General features: G+C 43.1%; 1 protein-coding gene across 2 annotated transcripts in view; it reads left to right on the top strand.

The window, feature by feature from the left end:
- Window positions 1-15,337, top strand: part of SV2B (synaptic vesicle glycoprotein 2B) — an 86,408-nt gene extending 71,071 nt beyond the window's left edge. For both annotated transcript variants that reach the window (XM_054585222.1, XM_054585230.1), the window contains exons 10-13: window positions 5,220-5,353; window positions 7,502-7,702; window positions 9,870-10,029; window positions 11,934-15,337. In XM_054585222.1, the coding sequence (XP_054441197.1) occupies window positions 5,220-5,353; window positions 7,502-7,702; window positions 9,870-10,029; window positions 11,934-12,117 (679 nt within the window). In that variant the 3' untranslated portion in view covers window positions 12,118-15,337. The remainder of the gene's footprint in view (window positions 1-5,219; window positions 5,354-7,501; window positions 7,703-9,869; window positions 10,030-11,933) is intronic.
- Window positions 15,338-15,612: the final 275 nt, after the last annotated feature.

Raw genomic sequence — 15,612 nt, 5'->3', positions numbered from 1 at the left:
TGTCAGGCCAGCCATTTTTTAAAACTGTTAATGAGAAACAGGATAGCTTTTCATCCCAGAGCAGGTATTAACTAAGTAATTAATTAACTTACCCTCTCCATTTAGGAAGACATTTCTGCTTGGCAGGGATCACTACTGTGAGGGTAGGATGAAGAAGGGGGTTTAGTGGTTTAAACCTCCTTGGACATCAGGCAGGTGCATCTGATTCCTGTTTGTGAGAGCTCGGGACCCAGGAAGCGATGTCATAACCCCGAATTTTCCTCAGAGCTCGAAAGGAAGTTGCTGTGTTCTGCTCAGGGTTAGAAGCTCAAATGGCAATGTGTAATCTTCACCCAAGCCAACTGGGCAGCAAAAAGCAGGAGAAAATCTCCCGTAAGTCCTCATTGAAGGCCAGGGGTAAATAGCTGAGGACGAAAACTAAATTTGCAAGGGTTAACTCTAAAACGAGGAAAGTCATGTATAGTAGGGGACACGGAGAGCAGAGAGGGAAAGAAAGCAAACACAGAACTTGAAAAGAAGTGGTTGGTTTACACATGATGCTGACATGTTACACACTGTTAAAAGCTCCTTTTAGTGGGGCACCGCTAAGAATTTTCTTTAGCGTCTGTGGGCCTGGTTCAGCAAAGCTCTGTGAAGGCGCCAATGGTGCGAGACGTGTATGTGTGGGCTCTGGACTCCGGGTCTGAGGGAGTAGCTATGACTGGAGGTGCTGTGTTATTGGCCGTTCTGGTTTCCACCTCCATACCTATTCATGGCTTTTGCCTCTTTTATTTACTAGATTATCATTTTCATATTAATTTACATGATGTTTTAGTCTGTTCAGGCTACTATAACAAAATACCACAGACTGAGGGGCTAATAGACAACAAAAATTTATTTCTCCCAGTTCTGGAGGGTGGAGGTCCAAATTCAAGGCTCTTCTCTGTGGGGTCTCTTTCATGAGGGCACTAATGCCACTGACCAGGGTGCCACCCTCGTGACCTAATCTCCTCCCAAAGGCCCGATCCTAACACTGTCACATGGGGGATTAGGTTTCAACAATGAATTTTGAATAATTTATAGGAAGGAATTCTTTAAAATTATGTCTAGAAAGCAGTAGTCAATTATGTGTTTAAAATTTCTCTGACAGTGTTTTTTTTTAAATAAATTTTCAAGTTCAGAACAGTTTTAGATTCACAGAAAAACTGTGAAGATAGTGCAGAAAGTTTCTATAGACCCCACACCTAGTTTTTTATTATTAATATCTTATATTACTATGGTGCCTTGTTACAATTAATGAACCAATACCAATACGTTACTGTTAACTCCAGTCCATGCTGTGTTCAGATATTTCGAGTTTTTACCCAGCATTCTTCTTCTGCTCCAGGAGTCCATCCAGGCGCCATGTCATGTTTAGTACTCGTAACTCCTTAGGCTCCCCTTGGCTGTGACAGTTTGTGACTTCCTTCTTAAATTTTGCTTTGTGGTGTCCTTTCTTGTGCAGCTATTTTATTTTATTTTTTTTTAAACGCCAAATTTGTCATCTTTTCCTTTAAGGCCTGTGCCTTTTGGCTCTTATTTCAGAAATCTTTCACATTTGAAGTCACAAAGTTATTTTCTGTGTTTTTAATCTAAGTTTTAAAGTTTGCCTTGCCACAGTTAAGTCCTTAATTTTTCTGGAGGTGGCACATGTATACAAGAGAGAAACTGATTTGGTTCTCCCCCTCCCATACAAATAGCCAATTGTCTCCACAACATTTATGAAACTGCCTGTCTTTTCCCTAATGATATGTAATAACACTTTTATCATATGTCATATTTCTGTCCATGTACTATTGTGTTTCTGTGCTCTGGTTCCATGGGTCTGTTTGTCTTTTCTTTAACCAAAACCACAGTCACTTATTTGCCATAACTTTTTGTTTAGTTGTATTTCCAAGAGTATTAGGTTCCTCCACCTAGTTATTAGCATTTTCCTTGGCTCGTTTTGCCCCTGCACTGTTCCACGTGAATTTCAGGATCAACTTCTAAAATTCCATAAAAAACAGCTGGTTGGGATTTTGATTGGACTTACACAGAATGTCTAGATTCATTTGGGGACATCTTTATACTATATAATCTTCCAGTCATTACACATTGTGTTGCTCTCTACTTAGCATTATCTCTTCCTTTCTTATCCTTATAATTTTATTCTTTTTGCTTCTGGTGGGATTGCCTTTTTCATGACAAGTTCAGGGATGGACGGAAGCAGTGCTAATGGGAATTCTGACTTCAGTGGGGCACTTTCGGTGTCTTACCTTTAGATATTATATGTACTCGATGTTTGGGTTGACATCCTTTATAAAGGTAGGGGAATGCTCTTTTATTTTTGTCCCTCAGAATCAGTCATCTCGTGTTTCTCCACACTGGATCACAAGGGCCCGTTTTGAAGTGACTTTCTAGCATGACTCTGTCTTGATAATTATCACTAAATTTTAATGGTCAGCTTTCTTGATTATGTCTTTAATTAGGCTGAGTTTCCTAAGGGTGATGCCATCAAGGTGACTAAATAGATGAAGCTTTTGGCAGAGTTTAGGTCATTTGGTGGACAAACATTGGGCCTGAGGGTAACAGATATGATGTTTATACTAATAATTCTGCCCTAGACTCTGGACTGTGAGTGGCTTCTGTTTCCTTAGAGGAAAACTTATGCACGATACTTCAGCTAACTTTTTTTTCAGCCTTTGAACTCTCCTGACTGAAAAGTCTTGGACCAATTCAGCATATAATTTAGAGATTGGAAGAGATGATTTATATAGCGACTTGATTTTTATAAACTAGGCCTTGGCCCTCTCTCCTTTTATCTCTTTCTTTATGACTTAGGCTTTTTATATAACTCACTTGGAGGTAAATTTTAAGGTCTGCCTGCATCAAGCCCGTTATGATTTATGGCACTGCTTTCTCCCCACTTTTGCCAGAATATTAAAATATCACAGAAGGCCACAACAGCAGCCTACGGCTATATTAAAGAGAAAGATATATTAAGAAAGGCAAAGACCTGAGACAGTTTCTGGAAATAGCTTCCCTGAGTAAACACATCCAGCATACAAGTTACATTTATTTTGAAATCAGAGGCCTCTTCCTGTAACAAAACTCAGACCAATTTGTTTTTCCATGGAAATCCGAAGAGTTCAGCAATAGCTTTCGGAAGTCCCTTTTTTTCATGTCTGTAGTAAATTTGACCCTAAGAAAAATGATCCAAAATAATTTGGCTTTCTAGATCGACGACTCTCATATTTTTAAAAGTATAGTAAATTGGTATCGGACTCTTGGGGTTATTGTTCAAGAGGTTGAGGCAGAAAACTGCCTCTTCCATAATAGACCCCATGCTACTCTGGTGCAAGGGTTCTCCGGCCCTCTCTTGGCGAAGCCCTTGCCCAGGTCTCCCTACTGGGCGGGAGGTCTTTTTTCAGGAGCTCCTGTTAGGTGGCTCTGGGTCAGGGCTCTGAGCAGACTCCAGTGCAGCATGAAGGGTAAGGGAGCGGCCATCATATATGGTCATGGACTGAATTATCTGATGGCCCTGAAAAGGAACACTGACCCTCAGCACCCTGTGCTACTAATACCACTATGACTCCCACTGCCTTAATTGTCTGTTTGCTTTTATTTTTTCCCAATTAGACGTGGGGACAGAAACCATGTCTTTCCTCTCTGTGCTTAGAGCACCTAGTACCATGCTCAGTAAGTGTTGGCTGAAGACTGAGTACGTAAATGAACAGACAAATGATCATTCATGGGTTAAATGAATGGATTGTAATTATTCACATAGGAAAACATATCCAAAGGTTTCTAGATTATAAGTGTGGCCAAGCTTAGGAAATATAACCAGCAGAGGGTGATGTGAACATTCGTCAGTGCGTGTTTCTTTAAATGCAATGCTATTCTTTCCTGCTAAGTTTGCACTGGAGTTTGAATGGTGCAGTGGATCCCAAATGTGACTGCACCTCCTGACCACCCAGGTGCTTCCCCTATTAAATGTTTTGTGTTTAATTGGGAAAACTAATATATACACTTGGTACAAAGGAAAAATTAAGTTCATTTCTTTTTTAAAAAAGATTTTATTTATTTTTAGAGAGAGGGAAAAGGAGGGATGAAGGGAGGAGACAAATATTGATGTGAGAGGGAAACATCAATTGGCTGCCTCTCGCACCCGCAGCTGGGGAGCTGACCCTCAACCCAGGCATGTGCCCTGACTAGGAATCGAACCAGCAACTTTTGGTTCACAGGCCGGCACTCAATCCACAGAGCCCCACCAGCCAGGGCAGGTTTATTTCATTCTTAACCCCCATTGCACTTCCCCAGGGCCATGACATCTACCAGCTCCTTGTGTAATTTTCCAGATATATTCTCTGCATTTGGCAGCATATGTATCATATCCTTTCTTTTTAAATGAAAGGTCACATGCTATGGGCACTATATTGCATTTGATATTTCTTGGCTAGTAATATGTCTTGAAGATTGTTCCATATTAAGACATACAGCTCTACGTAATAACTGTAATGGCCACGTGGTATTCCACTGTATGGTATCGATCTGTCTCCCTACCTGTCATCTATTTAATAGTCACTTCTTGTCATAAGAAATGATGCCATGAGCATCAGTAAATGTATCACTTTGAATGTATGAGCAAATACATGTAGGGTAAATTATTAGAGGTGATTATTCCTAGGTCAAAGGGATTATGTACTAAAAATTTTGCAAAATTGCTTTCCCAACAGGCTGCACCAATTATATTCCATTAACAATGTGAATGAAAGTACCTATTTCCCCACATCCTTGCTGGGGCAATTTTAAAAATACAGATTCTCAGAAACCTGTTACTTTTAAACTTACTAAGACCAGCTGAGGGACCTGCATGTTTTTAAAGGTCCGCATAAAGTGAGATGCTATCAGTATTTTTATTTCACAGTGTTCACCTTTCGATGATTCCATTGCGGAAGGTCCAGGGACCTGCACTTGGGGACCACCAGGCGGATGCATAGTCCCCGATATGCACCTGCACTAGACACCAGCTTCCACACCCCTGAAACCCTCCTCATTCATCAACCAGCAGCTAAGAAATGGGGAACTAGGCTAGGTTAAAAATAATATTTCAGCACCTTTTGGCTTGTAGTTCTCCTTTTTCTGCCTTTCTGTGTTTTTCATTTTGCTCTCAAGTCTTTTTTCCTCGGTGGATCACTTAGGAACAAGTGTCTTTCCCACAGGTTCACAAAGATGTACTTTAAACATGTTCTCTTTGAAGACACGTTCTTTGACGAGTGCTATTTCGAAGATGTTACATCCACTGATACCTATTTCAAAAATTGCACCATTGAATCTACCATCTTTTATAACACAGGTAAGAACATGGCAGCGTGGGGAGACTGTCAGAGGGTGGACTAGTCTTATCTAAGAACCTAAATATGCAGCCGTAACTTTAGGGCAGTAAAAGATTCACAGGTAGAAGTGCTGAGCCTTAAGATGGAGAAATGGGTTCCAGCCCCAGGTCTGGTGCAGGCGAGTTGCACAGTCTTTACCAAGCCATGTAACTGACCTGCACCCCAGTTTTGTCACATATAAACGAAACAAAAGTTTTGGGTAAGTGTTCTGATTTCAGTGAGACTGATACTATATACTAAGAGTCCTTGGTAGGAACCAAGAATGACACAGATAGAAATATCACTGCAGGAGGGCCCTATCTTATCCACAAAGTGCATTCTTGAAGACCCTGCCTCATGTGAAACTTGCAAAATTCAAGACTCATGGTATCATAACAGGAAATGAAAACAGAGAAATTGCTTTCTGCATGAAGTGAAACGATCAGGATATTTTTAAGTCACACCATGTATGATATCCATGATTTAAAAAAAATCCTCAAACCCCACCCAGTCCTCCCTCCTTGTTATTCTTACTGCCCCCATCACCTCTCAATAGCACACCAGGGGGAGTCGGGATATAAGGAAACTGAGCACCGCCAGGGGCTTCACCTCCATTGTCTCGAGTGAGAATTGTCTCAGCAGCCCCATCTCCTAGCTGAGGAAAACGGACGCTTAAATAGTCCTGGATGATAATATTTGTCCCTTGCCCAAGGCCACAGCCAGCAAGCGGATGGAGCTGGGGTTCTTTTCTCAATGGTTTGGCTCTGAGCTCTGTGACCTTCCCCCTGAACTACTTGCACTATGTCCAGATCAGTGCTTTCTCCCTGGCATCGGCACCGACGGGTGGTTATGTGACGACATCGTCCTCCTCTGTCATGTCAGCCTTCAGAGGTCCACTACCTGGCCTCTGACTCTCCTTGCCTCTCCATTATCTGCCATGGGACTGAAACTTTCTAAATGATTTTTTTTTGCCTGAACTTAAAAAAAAATAACAATGAGTTCTCCGCATTCCTATTTGTCATTAAAACCTGGCATATCTTTTCTTCTTTCAAGTTTTATTGAGGCCTCTTTGTTATCCTACTCTTAACATGGGGGTATCTGCAAACACTTGTAGTTCTGAGACATCAATGCTGGGGAGCCATGGAGGTAAACAAGGGTAGTCCTCTAATGTTGTAGGTGGAGGTTCAAGGGAGTTAAAGACGGTCAGTTCCCCAAACCCAGCTTCCCTGGGAGCCTATTTAATCTTACTTCTGCCAGAACAATTGGTGTTAGAAGGTGTCTGAAGACCTGGTGTTAGAAAGTGTCTGAAGACCTGATTCCAAGGCAAATAGTTTCTGTTTTTTTAAGACTTATTTTTTAAGGGAAGTTTTAGGTTTACAGCAAAATTAGGAGGAAGGTAGCAAGGTCCATGAACCTCCACCCCCAGACATTGCCTCCCCCATGTCAACGTCCCCCACCAGAGTGGCACATTTGTTACAATCGATGAACCTACGTCGACATGTCATTATCACCCAGAGTCCATAGTTTCCATTAGGGTTCGTTGTTGGGGTTATACATTGTGTCCTTGGTATTATACATCACACACTCGGCATTATACATTGGCTTGGCCAAATGTATACTGAAATGTATCCATCATTACAGATCTTAAAGAGTATCTTCACTGCTCTAAAAATCCCATGTTCCCCTGTTCCCCTCCCCTGCTCTGGCACCCTGCACCCCCACCCTGAAAGCCACTGATGCTGTTATTTTTATTTTGAAGAATGTTCAGTTTTCTATATAGGCTCTTGGGTATTTGGCTCAATCTGGACATCATTCTTTTGTCTTCAGCTTCCATAAGCTGGGCAGCCTCAGAGGACTGGTATGTGGCTTGAGAGATGATGTATTTAAACAAGACCCTCAGTGACTGTTTCATTTTCCCTCGCTGATCAGAAGGGGAACAGGTCATTACATTTGTGGAGGTTTCTCGCTTCATCCCTTGGCAAACATCGCATTGACTCTGAGACGCTCTGACTGCCCGAGGCTGGCGCGGCCTGCCCATGCAAGGGGCGTAGCTTCGTCCTGACTCTGCCCTGACTGCCCGTAACTCTCCCTCTGCTTTACACGAACCCACGGTTTCCTTCTCTTTCCAGACCTCTACGAGCATAAGTTCATCAACTGTCGGTTTATCAACTCTACCTTTCTGGAGCAGAAGGAGGGCTGTCACATGGACTTCGAGCAAGATAACGACTTCCTGATTTACCTCGTCAGCTTCCTGGGCAGCCTGTCTGTTCTGCCTGGGAACATCATTTCTGCCCTGCTCATGGATAGAATGGGAAGGCTCAAGATGATCGGTGAGTTGACAGGGATGCCACCCTCTGTGCTCCAGTGGGCCCAGGCCGTGACTTAAAGTGTGCCGTGGGATTTCTCATTTTCTTAAAGAAATCTGGCACAGCAAACCACACAGGTAAGATGGAATCTGCTGGTGTTGAGTCGAGGAGGCACATCGACCTTGGAGTCGGTCGGAGGCCTCCAGCTCAGGCCAGGGGCTCGGCTCCATTTCCCGACTGAATAATTCTGTGAGGGTCACCTATTTTACGAGCACTTCAGTAGGGATATTAAATATATCCACTCTACATGCTCTATATACAAAGCATCATGTAAGCTTTGTCTATAAAAACCTTAAAGCTTTGTAAGGTTATTACCAGAAAAATATACAAAACGTTCTTTCTTAAATGAGCGTTGGTTTTGTTTGATGATTTAAATTTTGTATATTATTTAAGAGTGATAACACTTTGGCTTTGGGAGTTAGATAGGACTCGTGTTGGAATTCTATCCCCTAAAAGCTGTTTGACTTTGAACATGATCCTTTACTTTCCCAGGCCTCAGTTTTCTTATCTATAAGATGGGGATACCTCTAACTGGAGGACTGAACGTGATGTACTCAAAGCATCCTGTAGAACTTGGTGCACCGCAGGTTCTCAAAAATGGCAGCTATATTCATGTAGGTCTTGCTTTATTCGGCCCGGGTTTGGAGCAGTTTATTATAGAAACTCATGCCACCCATGGTGAACAGGAAACAGAGAATATACACCCAGGGCCAGAGAAAATGTGTATTAGAATACGAGTCAGGGCCGGGGATGGGGAAGCAGACAGCACACTAATAAATGCACCCTAAGATCTGACCTGAGGATGCAGTCGCTCAGTAAAATTAATACCAAGATCCCTAGCCACAAAGCCCAAAGGGAAATAATAAATCACCTAGTCATTTCGTCAGAGAAGAGCAAGTTGACCAGGTCCCCATGGGAAGGCAATTTATAAATATCAACACCTTTAACCCTCACAAAAGCCCTGTGGGTTTGGTGCTATTTTTTATCAACGTTTTACAAATGGGAAAAGTGACACAGCACAGAGAGGTTAAGTGATTCCCTCAAGGTCACACAGCTAAGGCTGGGATTTGAACTCAGGCCTCTCAATCGCAAGAGGAATAAGAACTATGAGAGCAGCAGTACAGTGGGCCAGAGAGACCTGTAACGGGGAGACTTCACATAGTTGAAGGGTCAGTTCCCTGACGTCATTTGATTTCCTTGATGATAATATTTGTCCTCAACACACATTTGTCAGCGTCTCTTGGAAGCCAGCTAACACGGCTGGCCATTCTGAGGGGTGCGTGAGGGCAGATGAGGCATGCTTTGGCCAATGCCAGTCTCCTCTCATTCTCGTTTTCTCCTACCTGGTCACAGCCCCACCTCTTCTTAGAAACAGCACAATCAAGACGGACAGTTAACATTTCCCAGCTGGCCAGCAGGGCTTAGCGCTAGTTTTGGGCTATTGGGGTAAGGGCGAGTTTCCCAGCAGAGGTCCCCCTGGGAGGCACTTGTTGGTGAGGCCAGACCCACCTTCTGGCTTCGTGTCAAGCGGACGTCCTCCCTCCCCCAGGCTCCCGATGCCTGGTGGGGACTCTTGCCTGAAATCCCAGCTGGTTGTTTGGGACCTGCCTTTTTACCCCTTTGGGGTGCAGAGCAGGGTGGAGAATGGCAGATATTTGGGACGGGATGGGCGTAAATGGAGAATAAGCAGGTTTGCCTTCTGTAGCCCACTTACAGTTATGTTGTCACTAGGATGTAATTTCCACAAGAAGACTTTTTGTTTTGTTTTCTTTTTTAATGCCATATCTCAAGCATCTAGAAGAACGTCTGGCATATAATAGACGGTTAACTAACCCCCACCCCTGCCTCGTCCCTAGTTATTCTGGGCTGGGAACACAGAGCGACAATTTAGAAATTCTTCCCGTAGGTTGGCTCTGGTGATGTGACCCATGCAGAGGCCTCTAATTCCATGGCCAAGGTCCATGTGAGGGTTCAGGCTGTGCTCTCTGTGTAGAGACGGACCTTGTACTTGAGGTCGCCTGTACCTTCAGGTGTACCTGTGAGGATGGAGGATGGGGCGAGACCTGTGGCTCACAGCCTTGTCTGTGGCCCGGGCCTCACGTTCCTCTCGGCCCTCGACCTCCCTCCACAGGTGGCTCCATGCTGATCTCGGCGGTCTGCTGCTTCTTCCTGTTTTTTGGCAACAGCGAGTCTGCGATGATCGGCTGGCAGTGCCTGTTCTGCGGGACCAGCATTGCTGCCTGGAATGCTCTGGATGTGATCACGGTGGAGCTGTATCCCACCAACCAGAGGTCAGTTCTTCCCTGGGCGCCTCACTGGGACTCCTTGGGACTCGTTAGAACTGTAGCTAGAAATCTGCCTGCTCCCAGATCCTGCGCCATGGGCACCTTGACCTTCCTGGAGTTCCAGGGACCAACTATTTCTTAGGATTTTGAGTTTCTCCTGCGTGGGGCTGGCATAGGCCTGGAAATGAGTGGGCTGAGGCTTAATAGGGTGGGCTGGATGGCAAGGTGCAAAGGACAAGTGTCAACCGTGTCCAGGAGAGAAAATAAGAGGGCAATGCCATATACATCACACAATCAAAAAGAGGTGAGAACAAGCCTCCCAGTGGGAGACCCAGTGGGGAGGTAAAGAACGAGGGAAACACGGGACTTGGGGGAGGTGGAGGGAAGTCTCGGTGGGTGAGGCCTGATGCTCTGGGGCGTTTGCAGAGAGTGTGGCGGGTTGCCCAGGGTTGCATTTTGCACAAGGCATATGAGAAGAGACCTGGTTTAAAGGCATCGGGGCAAGGCCATTACTTAGCAGTTATTTCTCCTCCTAGAGGAGGAGCTGGGAATTTTAACAATAGCACATAAAGGGGACCCGTGGTCAAAAAGGACTGTGAAGTGGTGTGGAAGGCAACTAAATGAAATTCTGCAAGAAAAAAAAAAAAAAGAAAGAAAGAAAGAAAGAAAGAAAGAAAAGAAAAGAAAAGAAAGAAAGAAAGAAAAAGAAAAAAGACCAACTCTAAATTGGTGACAGAGTTACTGGGATGTAGGTTGCTATGGAAAAGCACAGCATACCACCCCCTGAACCAAAGAACTCCTAAGTTTTACCAAAAAATAGGAGGAGAAATGGTCATTACTAGCATGGGGTGGGATTTTATATCTAAGAACCCCAAGAAAATTAACTAAAGAGAATACTAGAAACAATAAAATAACTTGGTATGGTGGTCAGTAATAGAACAAACTGAAAAATCTATAGACTTTAAAATATATAAAAATTAAAAATAAAATTGAAATCCATTTAATAACAGCAGACATCATAAAATATCTAGGAATCAATTTGATGAGAAAGGTGAAACATTTATGTGAAGAAAACCATAAAGCTTTACTGGAAGATATAAAAGAAGACTTAAATATATGTCAGGATGTACCTTACTGAATTCTAAGAAGATTTATTCATACAAAAATGTCAAATCTTCTTTAGTTTTCCTCTAACTGAAAAATGTCCATTCAAAATTTTATGAATCCCTCCCCAGCCCCAAAGAACTTCAAAAATTAAATCTAGAGCTTATTTGGAAAGAGAATATTCTAACAACATCCAAGAATATTCTGAAAACAAAAGACTGGAAAGGGGGCTGGTGATTATAAGGGTCTAGTGTGGCAGTTACATACAAGAATGTAAATAAATACATTATACTTTAAGTTATTTTTTACATTTTATGTAATCACATGACCATACTCAGCAGCAAAGGAGTCTGGGAAATGTAAACTTACATTTGGAGAAATGCTATTTACGGACAATAAGTCTCTGTTATACGAGGGTCAAAGGTGTTATTAAGGGGGAACATTTACACTTTCTGCATCATCCTTAATTCTTTCAGTAGTTCATAACATTCAAGTATTACCTGTGAAAATTTTTTAAAAAGATACATTTGAAAAGGAAAAAAAAATTTGAAGGAAATGCTCCAGAATGTCAATAGTGATGATTGCTTTTCAGTGGAGAGGTTATATATCCTTGCATCTTCATGTTAGTCTGTATTTCCTAATTTGACTAAAATGAGAATGTATTACTTTTATATTTAAGGAAAAAAAAAATCTCTCCCACATCTTCACTTTACCTTCCCCCACAACAGTGGAAAGAAAGAACCCAGTCCTACTCATCTAATACAGTCTAGATGGTGTCTTTCAGAATTTACTTTCTTCTTTTACAGGGCAACGGCCTTCGGCATCCTCAATGGATTATGCAAATTTGGAGCCATTCTAGGAAACACCATCTTTGCTTCTTTTGTTGGGATAACCACAGTGGTCCCCATCCTTCTGGCTGCCACCTCTCTTGTTGGGGGCGGCCTGATCGCTCTTCGTCTGCCAGAGACTCGAGAGCAGGTCCTGATGTGAACCAGCTGTGGGGAAAGGAAATCTTGGAAGAACCTTTTCTGGGAACCTTCGAGGCGTCCACACTTCCTATCTATCACCGTCCAGAGGACTTCGGATAGCACCGGAGGAGATGTTGATTTTGTGACCCCTAGTTTAGGACCCATTTCAGCTTCAAGATGTTTGTAACTCAGGTGACTGATTTGGGGGGGTCATGAGCCACCCTGATAATCTCAGAGCTGTGTGCTTGGTTTCAGGCTTCCCAAGGCAGGGGAGGAGGACTCACACCCTCCGGTGGGTGTGCCTGCTGAGCCAGGAGCGTGCATTGCCCCAAATGCGGCGCAAGGACTTATTTGCATTTCCAAATGAATTTGAGCTTGAGAACACTCAGGCTCTTTCAAAAATTTCCTCCAAGCCCAATGACCTAACAAATTGACTTGACAAGAAGTTAGAGTCATCCTATAAATATTGGGCTTGGAGTACAGGACACATGTATTTTTGCATTTAAAAGAATCACCTGTCATATTTTCCATTTGAAAATTGGCACAACAGCAGTGAAGATACTCAGCTATAGAAAACCAAATATCTGAGCATTATCTATAGAAACCTGCTACCCCTCTCCCCACCAAGTGTCCTGAGCTTTTCAGGATGATTAGGTGATACAATTTAAGAATGATATTTATTCCTATTTTGATCTATTCAAAGAAACTTAATGGGATAGGTATTCTGTAAACTAACTTTGTACATAACTGTATTTGGGTTTAATTTGCAGAAATAGTATCTGCAAATATTTGCCAACATTATAGCCATATTACGGGAGGACTTGGTGTTTGAGGTCCCAGGATATTGGGTCTCATCAAATGAAATGCAAGCACAATTTCTTATAGCCATTTAACTTGCTGTGGGGAGGATGCGCTCAGCAAATCACATTGTGCAGTTCATTTAATGTAGGCACTTCTCTTCGTGTAGGTGGAGAGCTTCCCTCTCTTACACAGATCACTTGTGAAACCCAAGCTCCCTGTCTGCAGTACTGGCATTTGACTTTTCTGCTCACCCAGAAACAGCATGAGGAGTGGTCAGTAGCCTCTGGCATTGTCTTTGTAGGTGAGAATCAAACAGGGTGGACAGCATGTGGGACGGAGGGAAGGATGGGGAAGTGTAGCCGCAGTTCTTCAAAGTGGAAATTCTCCCTCTTCCTTTCAGGAGCAAAACATGATCCAGATTAGTTACAATGGTCAGGTCCCATGAGAAATCTATGCTCTGTATCTTGGTTCAGGACTTTGGAAACAGATGTCATTGACAAGGGAGTAGGGGGTGGCGTGGATGTCAGGTAAGCTCTCCTTGAGAGCTCTGAGAAGACTCTTTCCTGAGATCCAGTTTGGAACATGAATTGGGGCCGGGGGCGTGTTGAGGAACCCAGGACACATGCTACTCTGGCAAGGGTCAGCAATAGGCTGAAGTCTGGACTACTTAGAAAGGGATCAACGTTTTATCCATCAGAACTGTTCTGCATGGAAGGAACAGTGAGCTATGAACGTGTGACAGTGGAGGTGACCTTACCTGGGCCAGGTGAATATCAACCAGCATTTGAGTCAATGAGCAGCACTCAATGCTTCAAGGTGCCTCGCTTTCCGTACCAGAAGTCTCTGAAAACTAAAAACAATTATGATGGTTGTGCTGAGTGTTTTCTCAGTTTTAGAGAAATGCTTGGGTCCCCATATAGCTTCAGGCCATCTTTCTATTGTTCTCCAGAGTAACAGGTAGACGGGGAAAGAGTACATTCTGTGGCATCTTTCTGCCCTGCAGTTGAGATCACTTTTAATGGTTGAAATGTTTACTCTGCTTCTCTTGTCCTTCACCTCTTTATTTACCCCCTTTTTCCCTGTACAGTGAAGACACATCTACTCTCCCATTTTATATCCTGATACTCCCAAATATATAAACATACCACTATGTATTAATGTTTTTCTCAGTGCTTTATAGAGGTGACCTCACAGAGACGCTATGTCAATAATGAGAGACCCAATGTAATATACCTGTAATATACCTGCCACAACCTTATGATGTGAAATACAGTGGCCAGTTCACACGAGAGAGCTGTGTAAGCCTAGGATTGCTACGTCCTTTAGAGCAGGGGCCTAATGAGCAGCTGTCACATAAGAAATTTACAAGGCAGTTAGAGTCTGCCTGTCTAGTGAAGGTGGATCTTGTAAATCTAAAATGTGATTAATTTTTTAGTGTTGGGGTGGCTACAATAATTTGGGGGTCAACGCCTTTTGATTTCTGAGTGCTAAGTTCTGCATTATCTTCCTGGCTTGTGGCACCACCCACCTGGAGAACCGAGGGCAACTCTCATCTCATCCGTGGTCTGTAGACGTTCCCCCACGAAAGGCTTTCTGGCACAGGAGCGTGCCTGCTTCTCAAACGCTGCCACTCCTGTTGAGATAAATGCTTCTTTAAATATCGTCTCTGTGGCAGGACATTGGGGGTGGGGGTAGGGTCCAGCATTCCTGGCCACCCCCTTCTTTTTCATTTTGTGTTCTAACCAGAGGAACTCCCAACGGCATCTGTGGAGAAGTAAAGGAATGAGGTTCTCCTTCCTTGGGCAAATCTGTTCACAGTTTACGATGTATTTTATGACGTCCAGTTTGGGAGTAGTTACTTTTAGTAGTCTCCGCTGTATTGTGTCCTTTCCTGATGCTGATTTGAAATCTTTTGTTTTATTGAAAATACCTGGTGAACGGAGTGTGTCAATTTGTGAAGTTTTTAGCACATGAGCCCGAGGTCATGTTACAAATCACCCCGTGCCTAGGGTCTCCTGGTACCTTGTGTTAGTTCATTTAAAAAATAATAAAAATAATTGCAAACAAACCTTTAAGAACTGAGGCTAGAGATTATTTTCAGATTCTAAGGTCTCTTCTGGTTTCCTACATGGGCATAATCAGCTCGGAGGAACACCAGGAATCATTTCCTTTAACTTTGCTTTTCACAGGGGGGCCTGGAAAGGTTAAATGATGTGTCCAAGGTGAAGTGTAGTACAGGGAGTGGGTTACAAGGCTTATGCTCGCTCTGTAATTTTGAACTGATTCCTCAGTCACTGATGTCCTACTACAGGACCCCCCACAGAGTCTTTGGGGAATGGGACAATGTGACCAACCCTTACCTTCCATTTCCTGAGGCCAGTCATTGAAAGCTCCCTTGATTGGTTGACCTAAAATGAATGAAAGGATCAGAAAAATCAGTATTCATTCATTCAACACGTCCACTTAGACCTCATTCAACACGTGTTTTCAGAATTGCTACTGTGTGTCTTGTGTTACATTAGGTCCCTGCCTCTAAGTGGTTTTCTTTCTAAGTGGACTGAAGCTCTGTGCTTTTGTGGGTAGCTGCGCTATGTTTAGTCAAAGCCCTAAGAACAGTTTGGGAATAAATCACACAGCCTTTGCATTTGAGACACGCTTAACAGCCATTTTATTTAATTTGCAGAGGCGTGGAGGGGAAATTTAGATGCATGGCTTT

This window comes from Pteronotus mesoamericanus, unplaced genomic scaffold (genome assembly GCF_021234165.1).
Source record: "Pteronotus mesoamericanus isolate MK-2021 breed Mesoamerican mustached bat unplaced genomic scaffold, CSHL_Meso_final contig_1205, whole genome shotgun sequence".
Taxonomy (NCBI): Eukaryota; Metazoa; Chordata; class Mammalia; order Chiroptera; family Mormoopidae; genus Pteronotus; species Pteronotus mesoamericanus.
This window is presented reverse-complemented; position numbering and strand designations above follow the sequence as displayed.